We start from the raw sequence: 21,861 nt of genomic DNA, 5'->3' as shown, positions 1-21,861 counted from the left end.
TATTTTCTAATCCTAAAACTAGTACAGCTCAATTGTGTGTATCAAGGTGAAGTGCCACTGCTCTTTTCCATCTGTCCTTGAAATAGAGTTTAGTCATTTCCAGCTGAAGTGGACTTTCTGCTGCTTATAAGCCACTAGTTGTAAATGAACTAAACTAACATACTGTAAGTCAGACATAGGCAAATCAAAGAGATTAAAAACCAACAAGCTAATGAAAATACGTTGTCACCTAAATGAAAATACGTTGTCACCTAAATCATGAGGATGCAAAATTGCATTTGAGACAAACTTTCCGCTTCAACAATATCTGCATTCTCAAAAGGAAAATATTTGGATCATTGTATATGCAAGTCAGAACTCAACAGAAGGTAAATTCTCCTTTAAATATGGTAAATAAGATGGCTTCTTACTTACAGTCCCAATCTACTGATTATATACAAAGGACACACAAGAGGAGCTGCAAACCTCTAACATCCCATCATTCATGAAGATTGGCTTGTCATTTCAACTTTTAGGATTTTGCTTAGAAGCAAGATCTTGCATATCAGAATTACATACAAGACTAGAGTGACCAGACAGCAAATGTGAAAAATCGGGATGGGTGTGGGAGGGGAATAGGAGCCTATATAAGAAAAAGACACGAAAATCGGGACATCTGGTCACCCTATACAAGACAATACACTGCACCTTTACTAATAAGAAGGCTCAAACTACAGAGATCCAATATCTATCATAAACAGGCAGATTTCAAAATGAAGACACCAAATGTCACTGTTAATCCTAAATAAGTATTCACAATAAAATTTTAGAAAGATTATTTGTTTAGGACAACCATTTTATGCATTACACACAGCTTAGTAAGAGATGGAGAGAAGGCGTATTTGAATGGTAAAAAAAAAATCAAAACAAATCATCAGTAACTCAGGCATGTTGCTCTTCCCTCCTCTGCACAACTTCCCATTTACCTGAGTACCATAGGAAGCATTACACAGTGAACAAGAGGAGCTAGTCATTTATCCATATCAACTTGTAAAACAACCAACACTGTACTATGTGCAGAAGTCCTTAAATAATGCACTGGAACAGGAGACAGAGAAAACATTGGGAATGCATTCGAAAGATGATGCAAGAGATACTGAAGCACCTTTACTTAGCAGAGTGCAAAAGGGCCTATTGCCATTAAAAGCATTTTTTATCCCCCACTTCCACCCCCAAACTGGTTTCAAAATCTTTGCAGGATTCTTACTAGGTTAGAGTATGACAAGAACACTCTATTTTAAAATAATACTGGCAAGAAGATGGACAGCCCCAATAAGCCCAATATGGAACAGTGCCCCAAAAAGCAATATAAAACGTAACATTGAAGCATGTCTCTAGATAGATCATTGTTTACTAAGTGCTTTCAAGTATGGAAGCATTCTCTGACAATGTTTTTTGAAATGACATCCAATTGCATTAAATTGGATGTCACAATCTTTCCTGTAAGCAAATGTTGCTTGAACGGACATTATTGGAGCTGCATACAAAGAGTTTAATTTTTTATACACTTGTTTTCATTTAATTTTCAGAATACACATGCAGTTTGCTGTCGAGGTTGAAGAAGCTTGTGACTTTTGTTGACAGGTCTTGTTTCCACTTGCTTTAAATAAAATTATTTTCCCATTATGTAGCAAGTTTTTGGAGCACTTTGTTTTGCTTGTATCCAACCCTATACCAGCTTATTTCACTTTTACAGCAACCAGTGGTTTGTATGTAGCACACGGTGCTTTCATACCACAACTTGAAATAACCAGGAACCCTCTATTTTTAACCTAGATGGAAAAGAGCTGAGGCAGCAACGATAATAATTTATGGTATACGTCAAGGTGTTAATCTTCAATTAAGGTGTACATGAAAATAAATATTTCTGTGCTCAATTTGCTACAAGGTTAACATTGCAAAGCGTCTTTAAGGAAGCAAAGCATGCTCACTTTAAAGATACTGGGCAGTGCTAAAACAGCTTTGCTCTACTGTGCATGAACATCTGGGCTGCACCCTATCTACAGAAAGGAGCAAGAGAAGGCTTCACAGGTGTGGAACCACAATCCTGCTGCTATCCAAGCACACCCATATGGTGGACATTTTCTGCCCTTTCATCCAAGGAACAGCTCCTGGAGGAGCCACTTGCCTCTGACTGGTAATGATAGCCAAAGCACTGAAGAGGTTTCTAGAAACAACCAACAAAGGATGCTTGAGTTGGTAAGAAAAAATATCTGAATGCAATGATTGATCAAAATCTGACTGAAAGTAGAAGAGCAGAAGGAAACCCCTTTGGGTCCAGACAGTAATAGAAGTAATCATATTTAGTCAAAGTTGTTAAAAATGCTTCTAATCCATCTGCACTGTAGCATGCTTCCTTTTTGCCTATGTGCAGAGAAGAAAGTATTAGAGAACTGTGTTTCAAGTTTGGTACCTATTAAGGCTAAAACATGGCTCCTTAATACATTTTCTATTGCAAATCAATGTTGAAACAAGCAGTTACCTGGTGTTTTTTGGAGTCGATTGCCAACAAGATTAGTTATAAGAAGGTTTATCCCTATCTGTCATTTTCCGTGCTTTTGTAAATTTAAGCCTGCAGATGTTCGAGTCACAATAGATTCATAGATACTAAGGTCAGAAGGGACCATTATGATCATCCAGTCTGACCTCCTGCACAACGCAGGCCACAGAATCTCACCCACCCACTCCTGCAAAAAACCTCTCACCTATGTCTGAGCTGTTGAAGACCTCAAATCGTGGTTTAAAGACAGGCCCTCTTCCAATCTGCCCTGGAGGAAAATTCCTTCCCGACCCCAAATATGGTGATCAGCTAAACCCTGAGCATATGGGCAAGATTCACCAGCTACAGAAAATTCTTTCCTGGGTAATTCAGATTCCACCCCATCTAACATCCCAATATTCCAGTGTAGAGTGTTTATTGTATCTGCAGGGTGTGGGGAAATTCTAGTGTATGCCTGCCCTTGAATTACAAACCAAGCTAATTAGTTGAGACAGGATCACATTGTCTGAAACAGTTTTCCATAATGTCCTCCTAGAGGATCAACAATTTATGATCCCATATCCTAAAATGCAAAATCCATACCACAGGACAAGCCAGAAAATGTATCACATTTATGACTAGACGACCCTATCACTGAACGATAAGCAAAAAAAGAAAAGAAAACTACTTCAGGCTCTATCCTTGTTCTCAACTACACGGTCCTGCAGTGCTTTTAAAAAACAATAACTCCTGCATTTGCAAGCACAACAGCTGATCTCACAAAATCAAAATATAAAAAAGTATCTAGATTTTTTAAAGTTTTTAAAAATATGAATATTGCTAAATATTGTTCCACACATTTTAAACAAATAACTTCTATTATGTTATAGCCAACAATTAGATAATACTGATTATATATTTGATAGTCACTAATTCTAACCTAATTCTAAGAAATATTACTCTCCTAAATAAAAAACAAAGAATACAACATACGTTTAAAATCCTGATGTATTCAAGTAAAATTCACAAATAAAAACAAATCATAACCATGACTCTCTCAAAAAAAATGAGCTCAGAAACTTATTGAACTTTAATATCTACTAAAGTCCTGCCACCTTATCCAAGGTCTCATTTTTTACATGGCAGTACAGAGAAACCTTAGTCTTTGTTTTTATTTGCTACAAAAATAGGAAGGCAGAGTGTGTATAAGAGAGACAATGAGAATACAGGGAAAGAGTGAAATAGCTACTGATGCTGTGCTATTAATGGAACTAATATATTTGAGCTATCCTGCTTCAGGATGTGTCCTAACTTTCAATATCAGATTACATAACAGATATTCAATGACAAAGAAAATAAGTCCAAGGAAAGTCACTTACCTCTCCTACTCCACCTTTAGTTTAAGTGGGACACAAAATTTCAAAGCAATCCCATTCCCACTGTTTCAAAGCCAGCTTTATAACCTACTAATAATGCCCTAAACTGGAGACCCAAGGCCAAAACTAATTCCTAGTCTATGTCTAGAACACCCACTAAAATACACGTAATTTACTTTGTAAGCTATTAGCATCAATGTGCTAAGAAAATTAGCAATCAAATCTCTACTGCAAATCACTTCTGAAAGATAGCAATGGCAGGGACTTAAAGGAAAAGCACCCAGAGATAGAGATAAATTACAGAACTTTGGAGGCATCAGCAGCATATTAGGGATTTGTTGTTTTGTTAAAATAATTTTCCTATTGCTATGTGGTCTCTATTAATCTTATGCATATAACATGAACATCAATTTAACTGTTTAGAATTTGCTGTTTTGAGTACACTATAGCTTGAGATAGAATCACTTATGCCTAAAGCTACGAGTTGGTCAGGTCACAGATTCTGTGATTTTAGGTGATGTCCGTGACTTCAGCCCTGGGCGGCGGGGCTCCCATGATTTGCCTGCATCCTGTCTGTCACTTTTACTAAAAAGCCACGTGACAAAATCTTAGCCTTACTTATGCCTCAGTTACCTTTTTAGCACCAAAAATTTCAACTACATCCAAGTCCTACACAAACTCCATCTAAAAAAAGAAAGATGGGGTGCTTAGCAGCACTTGTAGGCCAATTTTTATGCTATTTGATATTTAGCATTTAACTGTTACAAAGTGTGTACCAGTTTTCATTCTATTCTTCCCATGAAAACCCAAGCATGCCTCTGTGCCCCCTTGGGGCAAGAGCAATTGGGACAAATGCCCAGTTTTGCCAATGAAACTCTAGCGTAGCAATTTGAGAGCCCAGAAAATGAGGAACACACTATTGACCACCTAGGAAAGGTTTCATTTAAATGAATTGCCCAGCATAGGAACTCCATGGCACAGGCAGGGATAAAATCCAACTCTCCAATGCAGCACTTAACTGCCTTAATCATGACACCACCCTTCCTCTTCCTTAAATCCCCTGCCCCATTTACTAAACACCTTCCAATTACTGCAACAAACCAGGTGGGGTTCCTAGAGACAACAGTCTGATTCATCCCCAGTGCAGGTATGTCCTCTGCACTGAATGAGGCAGGTGCCTTGTGAAGAAAACCATAGGTAAAAAAAAACTAATAAAAAAATTACTGAATGTCAGTCAGGAGACACTACTTTGCTGTCTTCAGATAATTAACCAAAACAAAGTTTACCGTGTCGATGAAGAAAGACTCAGACCAACAATATCTCACCTCTCTACTGTAACAGGAAGGTATAAGAAGAGATAATTTAACAGCATGACTTTGCTGGAAGAAGAATTCATGTGAGATTGGTGCTCCATTTCCTGTGTAATGCTGACAATTTGTCAATCTAAAATTCCCATCATGCAATATGAGAAATTTTATAGTCCTTGTTTCAACAGTACTTATAACTCAAATGTAATTTATCAAAATGGTAGATATTTTCATTCTTTAGTTTAATGCTATACAAATTAGGATATTGTTTAAATCTGTTCATAATCTTAAAAATAATTATATACATGCTTCCAAAATCCCTAGAGAGTTCTGCTATTTTTAAGGTAAGGAACTTCACATAACACTTAACCAGAAAGCAAACAAGGCAAAAATTCTGACAAATTACTGTAATCATCACTCAATGTATAATTTTAATATCTATTAAATGGACACACAAAAAGCAAACCAAAGATGCATTGTATTTGAATCCTTCCATACAATTTCTACAGTACACATTTCTAGATTAAAGAACAAAATAAATCTTCAGTAAGAGATTCTTTCTTCTACTGAAAAATATAAGAAACCATTAAATTAAAATGTTAAGCCCTAGACTGAATTTTCCATGATAATCCACTTTAAACAGCATACTACTATATACGCCATTCAACATTAAAGTGCACAGTGAGACACAAGTGCTTTGTGCCTCTACTTTAATAGACACACACTGGGAAATATTTCAACAGATAACAATTTTAATCAAACAGTTAAAATCTTAAAGTTAAAAAATTTTATGCTTTAATTTTTAAGCTTACAATGGTTCATAAGCACAGCTTCAGATTACAAACTTGTGTGCACCCTGTGCTCTTGCTGAACAGCTAGAAACGGCATATCAAGCCACACAAGGTCATCCTTCAAGATACATCATTCATCTTGAAGTCTTCATTGATCAAAATTCTACCTTGATGTTTCAAGATAACTAGACTTTCTACCTGCCTGGACTTGAGAAAACAGAAGGTAGCTTCCTTGTAGCTGCCTACTGGACACTTTGATCTCATCAAACAGACGTTTATCAGAGGGACAGGAAAACTGTTTCACCACACAATCGGGGCTTATTCCTTCACCCACTTATTTCCCTGGTCCTTCTCGCATGAACAGAGAGCAACAATACCCGAAGTCCAAAGGTGCAAACAATTCAATGTTGATTGAGGTGAACTTCCAGCAAGCATGATTCCAGTTTCCTTCCTTAGTGTCCTCCTTCCCAGCTCTGACACCACAGAGCCTTATACCTGTGTCCCTGTTCCCATTCCTGCCCTTAGCCAAACATGATTCCAATTTCCCCACCCCATTCCCTGTTCCCATTTCCTCCACACACACACAAACACACACTTCCTGACTGACTGCAGACTATATAGTAAAACTTGAGTTCTGCTTAGCTATACCTTAACCAATCATTTTACTGAAATTTAACTAACCAATCCTAACATATTGTAACGTGATTATGTAACCAATTATATCCCACCACCTTAATTAGTTTACACCCAGCAAAATTAATTATATAGCAGACAGGAACAATCACAGAACCAGAGATTATACAGACAAACAATGGGGAAATGGGGACTACAGTGATAGAACAAACACAGAAATGAGGATTTCATATCCCAGCTATTGATAAGTGAGTTCTTGCCAGACAGGATGCTATCAAACTAAGTTTCCTTTTACATCGTGTAGGCACTTCCCTTTCTCTGGAGGCGATAGGCATTATCAGGACAGGACTGCATTCCTAACAGCCCAATAGCACCTTATTTCAATGTGACTAGTTTGGAATGTGAGGATGTGACCGGTGGCTTTAGCCAAAGATCTTAGCCTAAGCACAGGGCCTCAGACTGTCACAGTAAGAGAAGGATCTTACACCGGCAGACAGTGATTTTGATTCTTTTATATCTCTATAACTAGCTAAGTGATAAGAATACATCTAAATTCTTAGAGTATAGGCCTTTACAGACAGGCCTGAATATCTATATCCTAACAGCTGGGAGTTTCAAGCATGAGTCTTTTCACTGGTGGTCTCTGACCAGGAGTATAACGTAGGTACATTTTCCTTTAAGCTCAGTAACCTTCCAGATACAATGAAGTGGTGCGGTTGGTTTGGATTTTGGTTTTGTTTGTTTGTTCGTTCATTGTTTCGGGGCAGAGGGGTTGCCACAGAAACTTTTAACTCCAGAATGTTCAATTCAGATGAATTGAAACCAAACTACCAACCTACTAGAGGATACTCTGTTTCAAAGAACATTTATATTTGTTTAAGTAGTTTCTTTACACAGAACGATTCTCAGGGTACATATATTCGAGGATGCCCACTGGCCTTGGTGCCTCATCCAACTATGTCACAATACCCAATGTGTTATACAGAAAGGAAATATTTGCTTAAAAATGCAAACGCCACACAGAGCAATACACCGGTGATAAGCACATGCACAAGCAAAATTTGAGTACTTGTGCTTGCAATTATGTTCACAAACAGCTTCCTATCTCAGATTATAGTAGGACTGGCCTTCAGTATTTCATCTTCTCCAGGTCTAGAAATATTTCCTTAACACACCTACTCATTTGAGCAAAATACACTCTGGGCTAGCAATGAAGAAAAAAATGCCCTTGCTCCTATTTGTATGCAGAAACCAAAATACTTCACAAATGTTACACACAGATTATTTAGCTAGCATTCTGCACTTGTAACAATATTGTATATAAAATTTTCAGGTTAGCAACATTCACCACACAGAATCAGTTTATTTAGACTGATGTCATAGTTTATTATGGCAGTCATGCCAATAGTGACCACCAGAGGTAAAGATGCAAACACTTTCTGTTATAATATCTTGTTTTATTATCCTCACAGGTTTCTGAAATATTCAACTTTGGGATGCTAAGGTTCTATACTTGGTCCATATAGATGGTAGATTTTGAACATTCTGAGCATCAGTTGATTCTAACAATGAAAGGAAAAGAGTGGCATAAAAATAATCTTTCCCCACCGTGACGTTGCACTCCATATGATTTTATGAAAATATGCTAATGAGTGTGAATATAATGTAACTGGAATATGCTTCATGGCAAAGGTCTCTTGTAAGGTATCATTACAAAGCGGGTAATCTACTGAGTGTAATCATCCTATTTGTATAACTGTATCATTCTTGTTTCTGAAACTAGAAATATGAAATATAACTCTGAGGTCATATTGTAATTATGCAAAGTGTGGGCCATTAATGGTGGTTTGGAATCTTGATGGCTCCCATCAACTAGGACAATTGACTGTAGATGGCTCTGTTTACTTTTAAGTCTTCCTGTATACCTGTGTGCTGGCAAGTGGATAATGAAGGCTGGAATCCATCTTTAACCAGGTGCTTTTCCATTTAGGAGGGACAGGAACCCAGAGAGGGACAAAGGATTCCCGTCTTGTGCAAAAGATATATAAGGGGATGGAACAGAACAAAGGGGCTGCAGTCATGAGAAATCCCTTAGCTACCAACTGAGCTGGAACAAGGACTGTATCAGGGGAAAGGATTGTGCCCAGACTACGAAGGCATCCAGTCTGTGACAGAAGCTTACTGAAACATCTCTGAGGATGAGATATTATCTGTATTCCGTTTTCTTACCATATTAGGCTTAGACTTGCGTGTTTTATTTTATTTTGCTTGGTAATTCACTTTGTTCTGTCTATTACTTGGAACCACTTAAATCCTACTTTTTGTATTTAATAAAATCACTTTTTATTTATTAATTAACCCAGAGTATGTATTAATACTTTGGGGGGGGGGGACAGCTGTGCATACCTCTCTATCAGTGTTATAGAGGGCGAACAATTTATGAATTTACCCTGTATAAAGCTTATAAAACAGATTTGGGGTTTGGAGCCCATTGGGAGCTGGGTATCGGAGTGTTGGAGACAGGAGCACTTCTTAAGCTCTTTTCAGTTAAGCCTGCAGCTCGTGGGGGACGTGGTTCAGACTTGGATCTGTGTTTGCAGCAGGCAAGCGTGTCTGGCTCAAACCAGGCAAGGGACTGAAGTCCCAAGCTGGCAGGGAAAACAGGCTCAGAGGTAGTCTAGGCACATCAGGTGGCAGTCCCAAAGGGGGTTTCTGTGATCCAACCCATCACACCCGCTATTTAAACAATGTTAGTCACACTATTTGAATAGAGCTGGCTCAAAAAAAAGTCTGAGGTGTGAAAGCTGACATGAATAAAGTCCTGCTTGAGGAAGAGGGTAACTTAACTTTGTTTTTCAAAGTGTCATTGTGATTTAACATATCTAAGTCTGCTTGAAAATTGTTGACAGTGCTCTCTGACAGAGGCAGGATATCGAGTCAGAGAGACCAGCAATCTGATCCAATGTGGCACTTAGCTTGACATAATAAAAGGAAACAAATCTCATTTACAGAGGACTTTTTGTTGGAGTTCAAGTATAAACATGCTACTGTGAATCTCTAGTCAGCAACAAGCTAAGAAGGCCATTTAAAACAATACCAACAAACAGTCTTAAAATATTTAAAAACATCTTTGTAGTCGCTGTGTAATTTACACCAAAAAAACTGCATAAATAAAAAAATTATATATCTATAAAAGGTTACCAAAGAAAGCATTGAGGCAAAGCTCACTTCGGAATTTCAGCGACCTCTCATGCAAATACTGTATTCCTTTCGAACAGTTATATAAGAGGTGAGGGGAGCAAAGACAGTAAGGAGCAAGGAAAGGCTGTCAGGATGTATCCAGTTAAACTCAGACAGCTAAAAGCTGGGACTGGACAACATTTTCTGCCCCTTTTTCCCCCATCTCACCTTCCAGTTACCTATATGCAAAACTCACAGGCCAATGAACATAAGATTTTATAGAAGTTCTCGTCATAGAAGGCAACATTTTAAACTAAACTAAATGTGTTAAAAACTGCTGTTCAGCAAATACAAAACTCAGAATTTGATAACAGAAATGCTTGAGGAGCAAGCCATAAGACAGACATATTCCCAGGTTTCATGCATGAGTGCCTATAACTGTCGTGGGTGTGAAAGACTTTAAAACCATTAATTTTTTTCGCAAGTAGATAAAACCAAGATATCAACCCTGCCTCAAAGAAAATAACCTCCGCCTTGCTTGAGCTTACATAAACTGACTCATGAATCCTTAATGCAAGGACAGTATCAAAATGTTACTTGTGGAGGTTCAAAATGGCTCTCTTCTAATCACTAATACTTCTCAGAACATTTCTCTAGCTAGCATTCTTAAAAATGGAAGCACCTCTTTTTGCCATTTGTCAAATATAACATCCAAAACCACCTCCTACTAAAATACAAATATTAATATAGTCTTCTGATTAAGCATGCAAAATTATCCTGGAAAGAGATTGGAAGCCTGGCACAATTCCTGGTTAACATGAGCAGATCTCTCACACCAACTACAGATAAATGTTTGTGTTTTTTAAATGGCAATTCCTTTCCAGGGGTACTGGAATAATTTTTATAGTGGGGGTGCTGAGAGCCATTGAATCAAGCAGTAAACCCTGTAGATAATGGAAACTACTTACAGCCAGGGAGTGCAGTAGTACTCCCACCACCCCTAGTTCCAGCATCTACGTTCCCTTCTGCCTGAAGCTGAAATTTTAATAATTGTTTCTGATTTTTTACATGTCAATATGCTTTCTCCTCATATTGCATTTACACTAGAATTCAAAACATTTTGGTAGACACCACATAAGCAGAAAACTAAATAAAGTAGGCAGGAAAATCCTACTGATGGAGGGGATTGCCCAGGGACAGGCAGTGGGGCCCGGGAGCAGCACGCTGACAAGAAGCTGAATAGCATATAGTCTTCCCCCATCCTCATTCCATTATTCCCCATCAACATCTCCCAGGTATATAAATATCTCCAACTACTTTTTCCTAACAACCCTGAAGGAGGTTGGGGTGGGGAGGGAACATTACACTCAAGCCTACAAGCTGGATAACTCCAGTCCCCACTCTGCCTGAAACTTTTAGTGGGGAAAAAATACACTACTCTGCCCGATACACAGATATCCGAGCCACGGGCAGCCAGTGAACCGGCCGTTGTGGAAGGTTAGCCCCCGACCCCTCCCCTTCTACCTAAGGCCCCATCCCTCGCCCTCCCCGTATGTCGCCCTCCCCCACCTAAGCCCAGAGCACCCCTCCCCCATGGCCACCCCACCCTAGTCCTAGACCCGAGTCCTGGGTCACCCCGGGCAGCCAGGCAGCAAAAAGATTCCCATAAAAGTTAGATGCTGGAATACAAACCTGGTACTGCACAACTGCCCAGGATTTCAAAGCAGTGTGACATATCACTTATTAAATAGCCTGTTTCCAAGTAATACTCTTACAAAAAAAAGTGAAACAATTTTCAGCATCTTTTTTTAAAAAGATAATTCACAGGCTGACTGGAGAGCATAAAATTAAAACAATTGCTTTCCACTTTGTGTGACAATAAAGATTCAATGAAAGATAGACAGACACTTAAAAATAACTAATTTTGCTTAATAGAAGGATCTCTTTATAAATATATCTAAGTAAAAAACACTACCCCACCAAGTCGCCGTGAAACATACTGGTCATTTAAATTTAGCTTTTTGTAGTAACGAAACTAATGGATCACTATGTGAAAAGATACATTATCAAGTGTAACATTTTCCATAAATATCATGACTATACTTAATAGAATACTGCATTTGAAAAATGCTACATTTGTCAGAATATGAAGCAAAGAGGGATACTGAGGTGTCAATCCATATACACTTGCCACAGAAATGAAAGTTCTAGATGAACACTTTTAATAAACCTTTATAACTGTTTTACAAGAAGCGTTCTCTTAGTTACTGGCTTAGCTCCCAATAGCAAAGGTCTCATTAAAAGTAAAATTCATGGTGTGAAGGATACATTATTGTAAAGAACGTTTGTAATGATTTGTATTATGAAGTGGTGCATAATGAATTACAATGAGGTTCCCAGCTCCATAAACTGTAAAACCTCATCAATTTAGTTAAAGTTATGACGGTCTCTGCTGCTACTTTTAGGACAGTACAAGAAAATTGATAAGTGTAAAGACTTAAAACTTAAATTTCTCAGATATCTACGTTATGAATAATATAACACAGGCCATCCATGAGGTAGGATGCTGTTCGTTCACATCTATCTATATCTATAAGAACTAAAATAAATCATGCAATTTCAATTAAGGCCAATTCTGTCCTCTGATACAGGTTGGCAACTCATTTGATATCAAATTAGCATTGTGTAGGGGCAGAATTTTGTTCTTACTCTATTCTCTTATGCAGGTTGCATTAACTGAAAATGAGACTCATGAAGTTCATACCAAAACGCACTTACCAATACTGCAAGATCTTTAGCTTCCAAGCCAAAAACGTTCTGCCGTTTCACTGTCAGCAAATCAAGATCTCTAAAGTCGTCATCATTATCCTCAAAGAAATTAATGGATTCTGCTTTTGGAACCTTGTTTATTGAAGAAACTTCTTCTTTTTCAGATAATTCCCCTGACTCATCGCCCTCTTTGTCAATGACTTTGCTGGGGAGTTCTTTTTCCTCTGGTGGTTCTTTTTTTCCCTCTCCTTTCATTCTTTGAACAGTAGATATCTTTTCTTTAAAATGAGTTGGGCTTTCCTCCACCTCTTCATCGCTTACTAAGGAGCATGCATCTTCACACTGCCCTGTCCCTTTTGGGTGGCTTTTTCCTTCCAGTGACTCATTCACAGATAATTGTTTCTGGGCTTTCTGAAGAAATCTAACCCGAGGTGCCACTGCAAGGCCAAGGGAGCTAAAGCATGGAATTAAAAATAACAAAAAATTAATCTGAAACTGAAAACCATTCTACAAAGTTAGAAGTGATCAACAGAGTTCTGCGCTTAATTTCGATAATGTTTTATGTTTAATGTATTTTGACTGGAGTATGTACAAACTAGAATCTCCTGATTTTTTTGTTTATTTTATTTACACAAACACACACACAGAGTCAAAGTGTTGGAAAAATTCAAGCCAACAAATACGGGGGGAAACAACTGGAAACATAAGGAGCTCATTAGGAGGGCAATGCTGAGAAAACAGTACTCCCAAAAGAAACCTAGAGTGATGGCAAATGGCAAATTAAATTGCATTTACAATATAATAGATGGCATAAATGACAATGCAATTTAGTACTGCAGAGGCAGAAGATTCATGTCACACACCAAGGAAACAAGGGTATTCAACATTGCTGAGACTGTACCTAAAATACTGTGCACAGTTCTATGTACCTTGGTCCCAAAAAGACATGGAAGAAATTCAGAGCTAAATTCAGAAGAGTAACAAAAATGATTAAGGCTAAAACTATACTAGAGACTGTACACGTGTCCATACATGTGCTTGTGCCTTAACCCACCTATTGTGTACATCTAAGCCCCAGAAGCACATATCCAAAGGCAAGTAGAGGGCAAGTAACCTAGCATGTCGAAGGGGTATAGGGAAGTATGCACTTTAGGCTATGGTATAGTATGTACCAGTGTGCAGTGGGAAAAGGGGTACCAACCTGAATTTTAAAAGTCCCCACCCCCATACCCACAATGCAGTGAACCCTTTCCTGCTTGACCCTTACCCAATCTATAAAGATCCTTGTCCCTCCATTATCGCTCATAGTAGCAAATTGGGCTGATCACTTTACAATAGTATTCTACTGCACTCTTCTGATCAGTACAGGTGAACACAGATCCTGCTCCAAGGGCAGCTGCCTGGCCCACCAACCACACACGGGTGCTGATCAATATGTGGGCAGAATATACCATCCTCCATGACTTTGCCCGGAGCAGCAGAAACATTCGCCTGTACCAGGAGATTTCACAGAGGCTGGAAAAGGCAGGCATTCACCAGGCTCCATCCCAGTGCTAGGAACGCATGAGGCACCTTTACGAAGAGCAAAAGACTCAATCAGTTGCTCTGGGAGGAATCCTCAGACATGCCCTTTCCACGAAGAGCTGGACTGGGTATCCTCAAGGGAAAGAATAGTAAATATGGCAGGCGACCAGCTTGGCTTAATGGTGAAATCCTAGCGGATCTTAAACATAAAGAAGAAGCTTACAAGAAGTGGAAGGTTGGACATATGACCAGGGAAGAGTATAAAAATATTGCTCGGGCATGTAGGAATGTTATCAGGAGGGCCAAATCGCACCTGGAGCTGCAGCTAGCCAGAGATGTCAAGAGTAACAAGAAGGGTTTCTTCAGGTATGTTGGCAACAAGAAGAAAGCCAAGGAATGTGTGGGCCCCTTACTGAATGAGGGAGGCAACCTAGTGACAGAGGATGTGGAAAAAGCTAATGTACTCAATGCTTTTTTTGCCTCTGTTTTCACTAACAAAGGTCAGCTCCCAGACTGCTGCGCTGGGCATCACAAAATGCGGAAGAGATGGCCAGCCCTCTGTGGAGATAGAGGCGGTTAGGGACTATTTAGAAAAGCTGGACGTGCACAAGTCCATGGGGCCGGACGAGTTGCATCAGAGAGTGCTGAAGGAATTGGCGGCTGTGATTGCAGAGCCACTGGCCATTATCTTTGAAAACTCGTGGCAAACCGGGGAAGTCCCGGATGACTGGAAAAAGGCTAATGTAGTGCCAATCTTTAAAAAAGGGAAGAAGGAAGATCCTGGGAACTACAGGCCAGTCAGCCTCACCTCAGTCCCTGGAAAAATCATGGAGCAGGTCCTCAAAGAATCAATCCTGAAGCACTTGCATGAGAGGAAAGTGATCAGGAACAGCCAGCATGGATTCACCAAGGGAAGGTCATGCCTGACTAATCTAATCGCCTTTTATGATGAGATTACTGGTTCTGTGGATGAAGGGAAAGCAGTGGATGTATTGTTTCTTGACTTTAGCAAAGCTTTTGACACGGTCTCCCATAGTATTCTTGTCAGCAAGTTAAGGAAGTATGGGCTGGATGAATGCACTATAAGGTGGGTAGAAAGCTGGCTAAATTGTCGGGCTCAACGGGTAGTGATCAATGGATCCATGTCTAGTTGGCAGCCGGTATCAAGTGGAGTGCCCCAAGGGTGGGTCCTGGGGCCGGTTTTATTCAATATCTTCATAAATGATCTGGAGGATGGTGTGGATTGCACTCTCAGCAAATTTGCGGATGATACTAAACTGGGAGGAGTGGTAGATACGCTGGAGGGGAGGGATAGGATACAGAAGGACCTAGACCAATTAGAAGATTGGGCCAAAAGGAATCTGATGAGGTTCAATAAGGATAAGTGCAGGGTCCTGAACTTAGGACGGAAGAACCCAATGCACAGCTACAAACTAGGGACCGAATGGCTAGGCAGCAGTTCTGCGGAAAAGGACCTAGGGGTGACAGTGGACGAGAAGCTGGATATGAGTCAGCAGTGTGCCCTTGTTGCCAAGAAGGCCAATGGCATTTTGGGATGTATAAGTAGGGGCATAGCGAGCAGATCGAGGGACGTGATCGTTCCCCTCTATTCGACATTGGTGAGGCCTCATCTGGAGTACTGTGTCCAGTTTTGGGCCCCACACTTCAAGAAGGATATGGATAAATTGGAGAGAGTCCAGCGAAGGGCAACAAAAATGATTAGGGGACTGGAACACATGACTTATGAGGAGAGGCTGAGGGAGCTGGGATTGTTTAGCCTGCAGAAGAGAAGAATGAGGGGGGATTTGATAGCTGCTTTCAACTACCTGAAAGGGGGTTCCAAAGAGGATGGCTCTAGACTGTTCTCAATGGTAGCAGATGACAGAACGAGGAGTAATGGTCTCAAGTTGCAGTGGGGGAGGTTTAGATTGGATATTAGGAAAAACTTTTTCACTAAGAGGGTGGTGAAACACTGGAATGCGTTACCTAGGGAGGTGGTAGAATCTCCTTCCTTAGAGGTTTTTAAGGTCAGGCTTGACAAAGCCCTGGCTGGGATGATTTAACTGGGAATTGGTCCTGCTTTGAGCAGGGGGTTGGACTAGATGACCTTCTGGGGTCCCTTCCAACCCTGATATTCTATGATTCTAAGGGCTCCCAGTACAGAGCCGGAGAGGCTCACAATCCCTTCCTTAACCCCAACAGCCTCACTGTTTGACAGCATGCCATCAAAGTCTCCAGGGGGGCAGCAAGGAACACAGAGAAAACCCTGGAAGACCTGGAGGAAGAGGAGCAAGCATTTTGCACCTCTACCCAGAGAAGCTAGTAGATGGATTTAGGAGGAAAGATGAAAAGAGCATGCATAGTTGAACTCAATGACTCACTGAAGGGGGGGGGGGAGAGAGGGGAGAGATCTCTCTAACTCTTAAAAGGAAATAATCTCTTCTACCTATTTTTTTTTTAATTAGACCTTCACATGACAATTTTGTAATTTAAAAGTTACCTGTGTTAATTCTGAGTCACACTGTTATTCTTCATGAGCTCTCAAACTAGCCAAAAAAGACTGTAAAAGCCAACTGTTTTCCAGCCAAGCTAGGAAAATATTACACATTGGCATTGTTCTAAGACTTTTGTATTAGGTAAACAGATATTTAGCAGGACAATGCCAATCTACAGTCTTTTTAAAAAAATTGTTTAAAGTAATTTGCCTTAGGGTTTTTACTGCTGCCCATTGCCTTAGCACCTGAGCACCTTCCTTGCAAAAATCAAGAGCAATAGCAAAATCCATAGTGGATTTCATGGCCTCTCTGACTCTTCTAGATTTTCAGGGTGACACCTCTGCTTAGGTTATGGTCTGGAGACTTGGAGGAGAGAGGATAACTGATTTGTGTTTTTGTTGGGATTTTTGGAAGGGGGCATGTTTAGGGAAGTAGACGGGTTGCCAGTGTGGCAATTTTCAGGTACTGCCAAGACTTGGGTGACAATCAATTTTTGTGGAATTATTTTTTAAACACTTCTTTCCCCAATTCACAGGGAACACTGAGAAACAAGAAAATATGTTCTGAGGATATAGACAACTTTCTTCTGATGTTATCAATGAACACACATATTACAAGTGCTGAATTTCCTAAACTATAAATAAGATTAAAACAACCAGGTCCAGAATGAGGGAGGGTAAGGAAGAAGAGAGTTTTCTCTAGGCAATAGAGCTAAAAGTGGTGTCCCTGCCCCCAAGAGTGATCTGAGGACACATGGTGGTGCACAGAGACCTTGCTGATCACTTGGTGCTGGCATCTCCTGCTTCCAGCTGCTAAACTGTATTAAGAGACTTCTAAGAACACATTAAATACTTACACAATATTAAACTTTTCTATGAGAAAAATGCCTATAGTTGCCACAAGGAAATGATTTGATCACCAACTGTAACTTGGAAGATTTCTTGTTAAATAATCGAAGCCTGTTGCCAGTAACAGGTTAAAACCCATAAAGGAAATGGAAAAAGTGAACAACAGAAACAAGAGTATTCTAAGGCCCATGGGCAAATTTAAAATGAATAAAGAATTTTTATGCAGATTTTAATTTCTTTATAATCATTTCTAGTAACAGCTTTCTGGTGGTGAGAGCCGAACTTGTCAAATGCAAGATTCTTAGGAGCTGAATTGACCAAGTTAGTAGTTTTATTAGTTATTTCTGCTTTTTAAAGTAAAACAAGTCTCCATTCCCACAAAAAGGCCCCATTCTACATGGCTAATGAAACACCTAACTTTAAATTACCCAATATTTTTTAAAACTCAACCTGAACATGGTTCATCTGATCTTCTATCCACCTGCACCCTCACTATCTGTTCTACTCCTACAACCTAGGATAATTCTGACCCTTCCGTACACAATCTGGAGTAGGATGGAGAGAAAGAGAAGCTACTTACCTCACTGTAACTGGAGTTCTTAGAGATGTGTGGTCCCTATCTGTATGCCATTGCAGGTACGCAAGTACTCCATGCGCCTGAGACCAGAGAATTTTTGCAAGCAGTTGGTCTGCACCTGAGCCCAAGGGTTGGTGACATGTGCTGATTGCCACCCGGTAAACCCATATCAAACCCACCTTGAGACTAAGGTTATGTCTACACTACTGCGGGATTGACTCTGCGGCAAACGATGCATCACCGATCAATTTAGTGGGTCTAATGAAGACCTGGAAATGAGAGGAGTAAGCTAAATCGACAGGAGAGCATCTCCCAAGCGCAGTGTAGACACTGCAGTAAATCAACTTAAGCTATGGAAACTCCAATTACATTATTCATGTAGTTGGCATTGCATAACTTAGGTCAACTTACCACAGTAGTGCAGACATAGCCTAAGAAGATAGTCTAAAATAGTGGGATTATCTGTCTGCTGTCTCTGGAGACGTATGATTTTACAAGGCCCAAAGCGAGAACCATTTTCACTTGACTAGGTAACATTTTCCAGAAGTCCTTTCTATTATTAAGAATGGTTTGCACAGCTTCAGAGCATGAATGTTCTAGGCTTGATGCCCATCCAAGTACCAAGCAGTGAGATGAAGCACCTCCAGGTTAGGATGCCTGAGTCTGCCATATTACTGGGTCAACAGGTGCAGTAATGACCAAATGCTGACAGATGGATGTGATGACACTTGTAGGAGGCTTGGAAACCAGACTGTCTGGGCCATTTGAGGGTGATGAGAATGACTTGTTCCCTGTCCTGTCGAATCCTCAGTAGAACCCAAGGTATTAGGGGGAGGGCAGGGGAAGGGAGGCACAGCTCAAGGCAGTAGGAAAGTATTGCCTCTGGAATGCTTTCCTTGAGCTACCCTGAAGTAGTATATTTTGCATTTCCTGTTTGCAAACAGGTTCCAATCAGGGGTTCCCCACTGAGTTAAAATGCCGTGCACCATGAATCATGAAACTCCCACTCCTGATAGATGGCAAAATGTTTGCTGCGACTGTTTGCCAATTAATTTTGGGTTCCTGGAGGGAACTGTTAATAGGGTGATGTGGTTCTTGATACACCAGTACCATAAAGTGACAGCTTCTATACACAGATTTTGTAGACTATGGTCATTAAATTTTGAAATATCTACTGTTTGGAGACAAGAATCAGGCTGAAGAGAAAAGAGAAACTCCAGACATGAAAGGTTACAACTCAGGCCAAAAGGTGGTAAGAATGAACTGTGGAGGCTGTAGTCCGCCCTGCCCCTTATACCTTCAGTGCTTGGCATAGGTCCAGGCATGGACCTACAGACTCTTCTTCCAAAAATTCTCTGGTCTCAGATGCACGAAGTACATAGTGAAATACATATACAGACTAGCACTTGAAGAAAAATTGCTGTTTCAATGTATTGCATCATCCATCAAATTCTCTCCACTTTTCTGTTTGAATCGTTTTAAATGTCTCCTTAAAGCTTTCTTGAGTGCCGTACCAATATAGAACCACAAGAAAAAGTGTTTTATCATTTAAGACACTTCTGTATATAAAGTATGCTATGATGGTTCACCATCATGAATGCTTCACAACAGTATTGCCTAGCTTTGGGGCTCAGGAACCCAACCAATCATCATGCACACTCATGCCCATAGACTAAGCACACACAGAGGACAAACTAGCCAAAAACACAAATATTACAAAATGTTCAGAAGTGAGAATTTAATTTTCCCAATGTATACACAGTATGTACTAAAAGTCCCTTATCTTTCCCCCACAAAAATACAGCCCCAAACTTCTTCTGTCAAACTATGAAATTTACTGAATGCCCCTTTCCTTTTGGTTACTAGGGCATTCAGTACCTACTGGTAAAGTAAATACATTTAGTGTTTTTTCCTTTGCAGGTCATTAACAACACCTGAATTTCTCCACAAACTCTGAAAATGCCTGCCAGTTTGTAGGACCATTAAATATTTTATATTGCCTGATCTTCTGTATTCTCAATCACAGTACATTCAAGATTATATATTACATATATACACATTCTTCCAGGAACAATTAGCAACAATGGGGTCTGAGCAGGGCATTTCAGAGAAAAAGGGTAAGAATGATCATTTGAAGGAAGTTTCCATTCAGTGCCTTGTGCACATTCACCAAAGGCCCAGTAGTAAAAGGATTTATATGCAACATACTTGTGATATTAAAGGAAACAATTATCTATCTTAAAATCATTTTAATATTTAATTATTAATTGCCTTGGAAACAAAACTGAACTCTACATATTAATTTATTGGCTAAGTGGAACAGAAATGGTGAAATGAAGCAGATTTAACACAACGGCAGTAGTCCTTAGCGGCCCAAATCAGGATTAGGGCCCATTATAATAGGCACTGTACAACATAAATGAAGACATGATTCCTGCCTCAAAGAGCTTACAAACTTCTGTGTGAATAGAAGTCAGTTAATCAATTGCAAATGCTAAATAAATGCTAATTTTGCAGAGTACTTTTCCCATTTTACTAACAACATCTTTGCCACACAAGTGTGACTTCAACTTTAGGTAAAGTCCTGAGAGTGATAACTTACTCTACTGCTATATATTGTACCATATATGTAATCAATTTACACGTTTGCAGCTTTGCCAAATATCATGATTTCATCACAAGTCTCACTATATCTGATGTTTTTCTTAAGGCCCCAAGATACTAGAATCCAGGATTGAAAATCTAAACTTTCATTTAAAAAAAAAAAGAAGTTTCCAACCCTCATAGCTCAGAGAAAAGATTGAAAACGAGGAGTGCATCCTGCTCAGAAAGTAGAAGGCAAATTAAATTAACTATTCTTTTTAATCTCAATATTTTGGGGACTATGTCATGATTTTTGAGGTTGATGATATCATTTTTGTAATTCAACAAGAAACAGCATATACATGGTTTCTGATCTGGGGCCAGGACCAACTGTCAGTCACCTGCAAGTGACCAAATTGGTTACCAATTCAAGTACTGGTAATTTTTTGTAGGGCACTTAGCAACTCTACTGAAGTTAGATGCTAGTTATTTGGATCCACATGACTTCTGAATTATTAGAATAACCAAACCCCTCCACTCAGACTCTCTTCTGAGCTGCAGATTATCCCCCTCTATATCTCAACTTCACACACTTGACAAGTTAAAAATTCCTGAAATGACTATTTACAAGTAGCTTATTTTTTAGCCAAAAGGAGGCTACAATACTTGTAACAATTAATTAGGTCTCTTACTTATGCCTTGGTACAAACATTTACCCAAATGCTTAACTTTAACTATGTGAATAGTGCCATTCAAACTAGTATTTGCAAAGCTGGGCCTTAGTTCTTATCTCAGTACTCAAATCTCTAAACAAAACATGAGATAATACCACAACTATTTGCAGGTGCCTTTAATCAGTGAAACAAATAGAAGATATTTACCCCTTTACTTTCACACTGGATTAATACATTCAGTACACAAGTTTTAAAGTTAGTCCTGGAACTTTTTAATTGTAAAGTGCCTGTTCATGCGTTTTATTTAACCAAATCTTGATTGCACAAGTAACTGCAGCTTTTAATTATTTATATTACTAAATCTTCCCAATTAACTAACACAACAACTGTCTTGTTACTCTCAGATATCCACACAGGCCATGTCCTTCCAAAATACTCTGCACTGACTTGAAGAATGGTTTTTGTCTTTATAAAAATTTTAAAATCAGACAATTCTTTCTCAGAAATTCCATATTAGCAATAAGGACTTCAGTTTCTTTTCCTTTGCTGCAATTTGTTGCAAAATCTGGAGTCTATAATAATATCA

At 39.4% G+C, this 21,861-nt stretch overlaps 1 protein-coding gene across 1 annotated transcript in view; it reads right to left on the bottom strand.

Annotated features, from left to right (window-relative positions):
- The window catches only part of DDX10 (DEAD-box helicase 10), a 323,849-nt gene that overhangs the window by 222,789 nt on the left and 79,199 nt on the right, over positions 1–21,861 (bottom strand). Inside the window, exon 13 of the mRNA XM_084613019.1 lies at positions 12,584–13,028. Within this exon, the coding sequence (XP_084469145.1) occupies positions 12,584–13,028 (445 nt within the window). The remainder of the gene's footprint in view (positions 1–12,583; positions 13,029–21,861) is intronic.

The sequence above is a fragment of the Lepidochelys olivacea genome, assembly GCF_965140295.1.
Source record: "Lepidochelys olivacea isolate rLepOli2 genome assembly, chromosome: 1".
NCBI lineage: Eukaryota > Metazoa > Chordata > Testudines > Cheloniidae > Lepidochelys > Lepidochelys olivacea.
The sequence above is the reverse complement of the archived record's forward strand: the minus strand, read 5'-3'. Positions and strand labels throughout refer to the sequence as shown.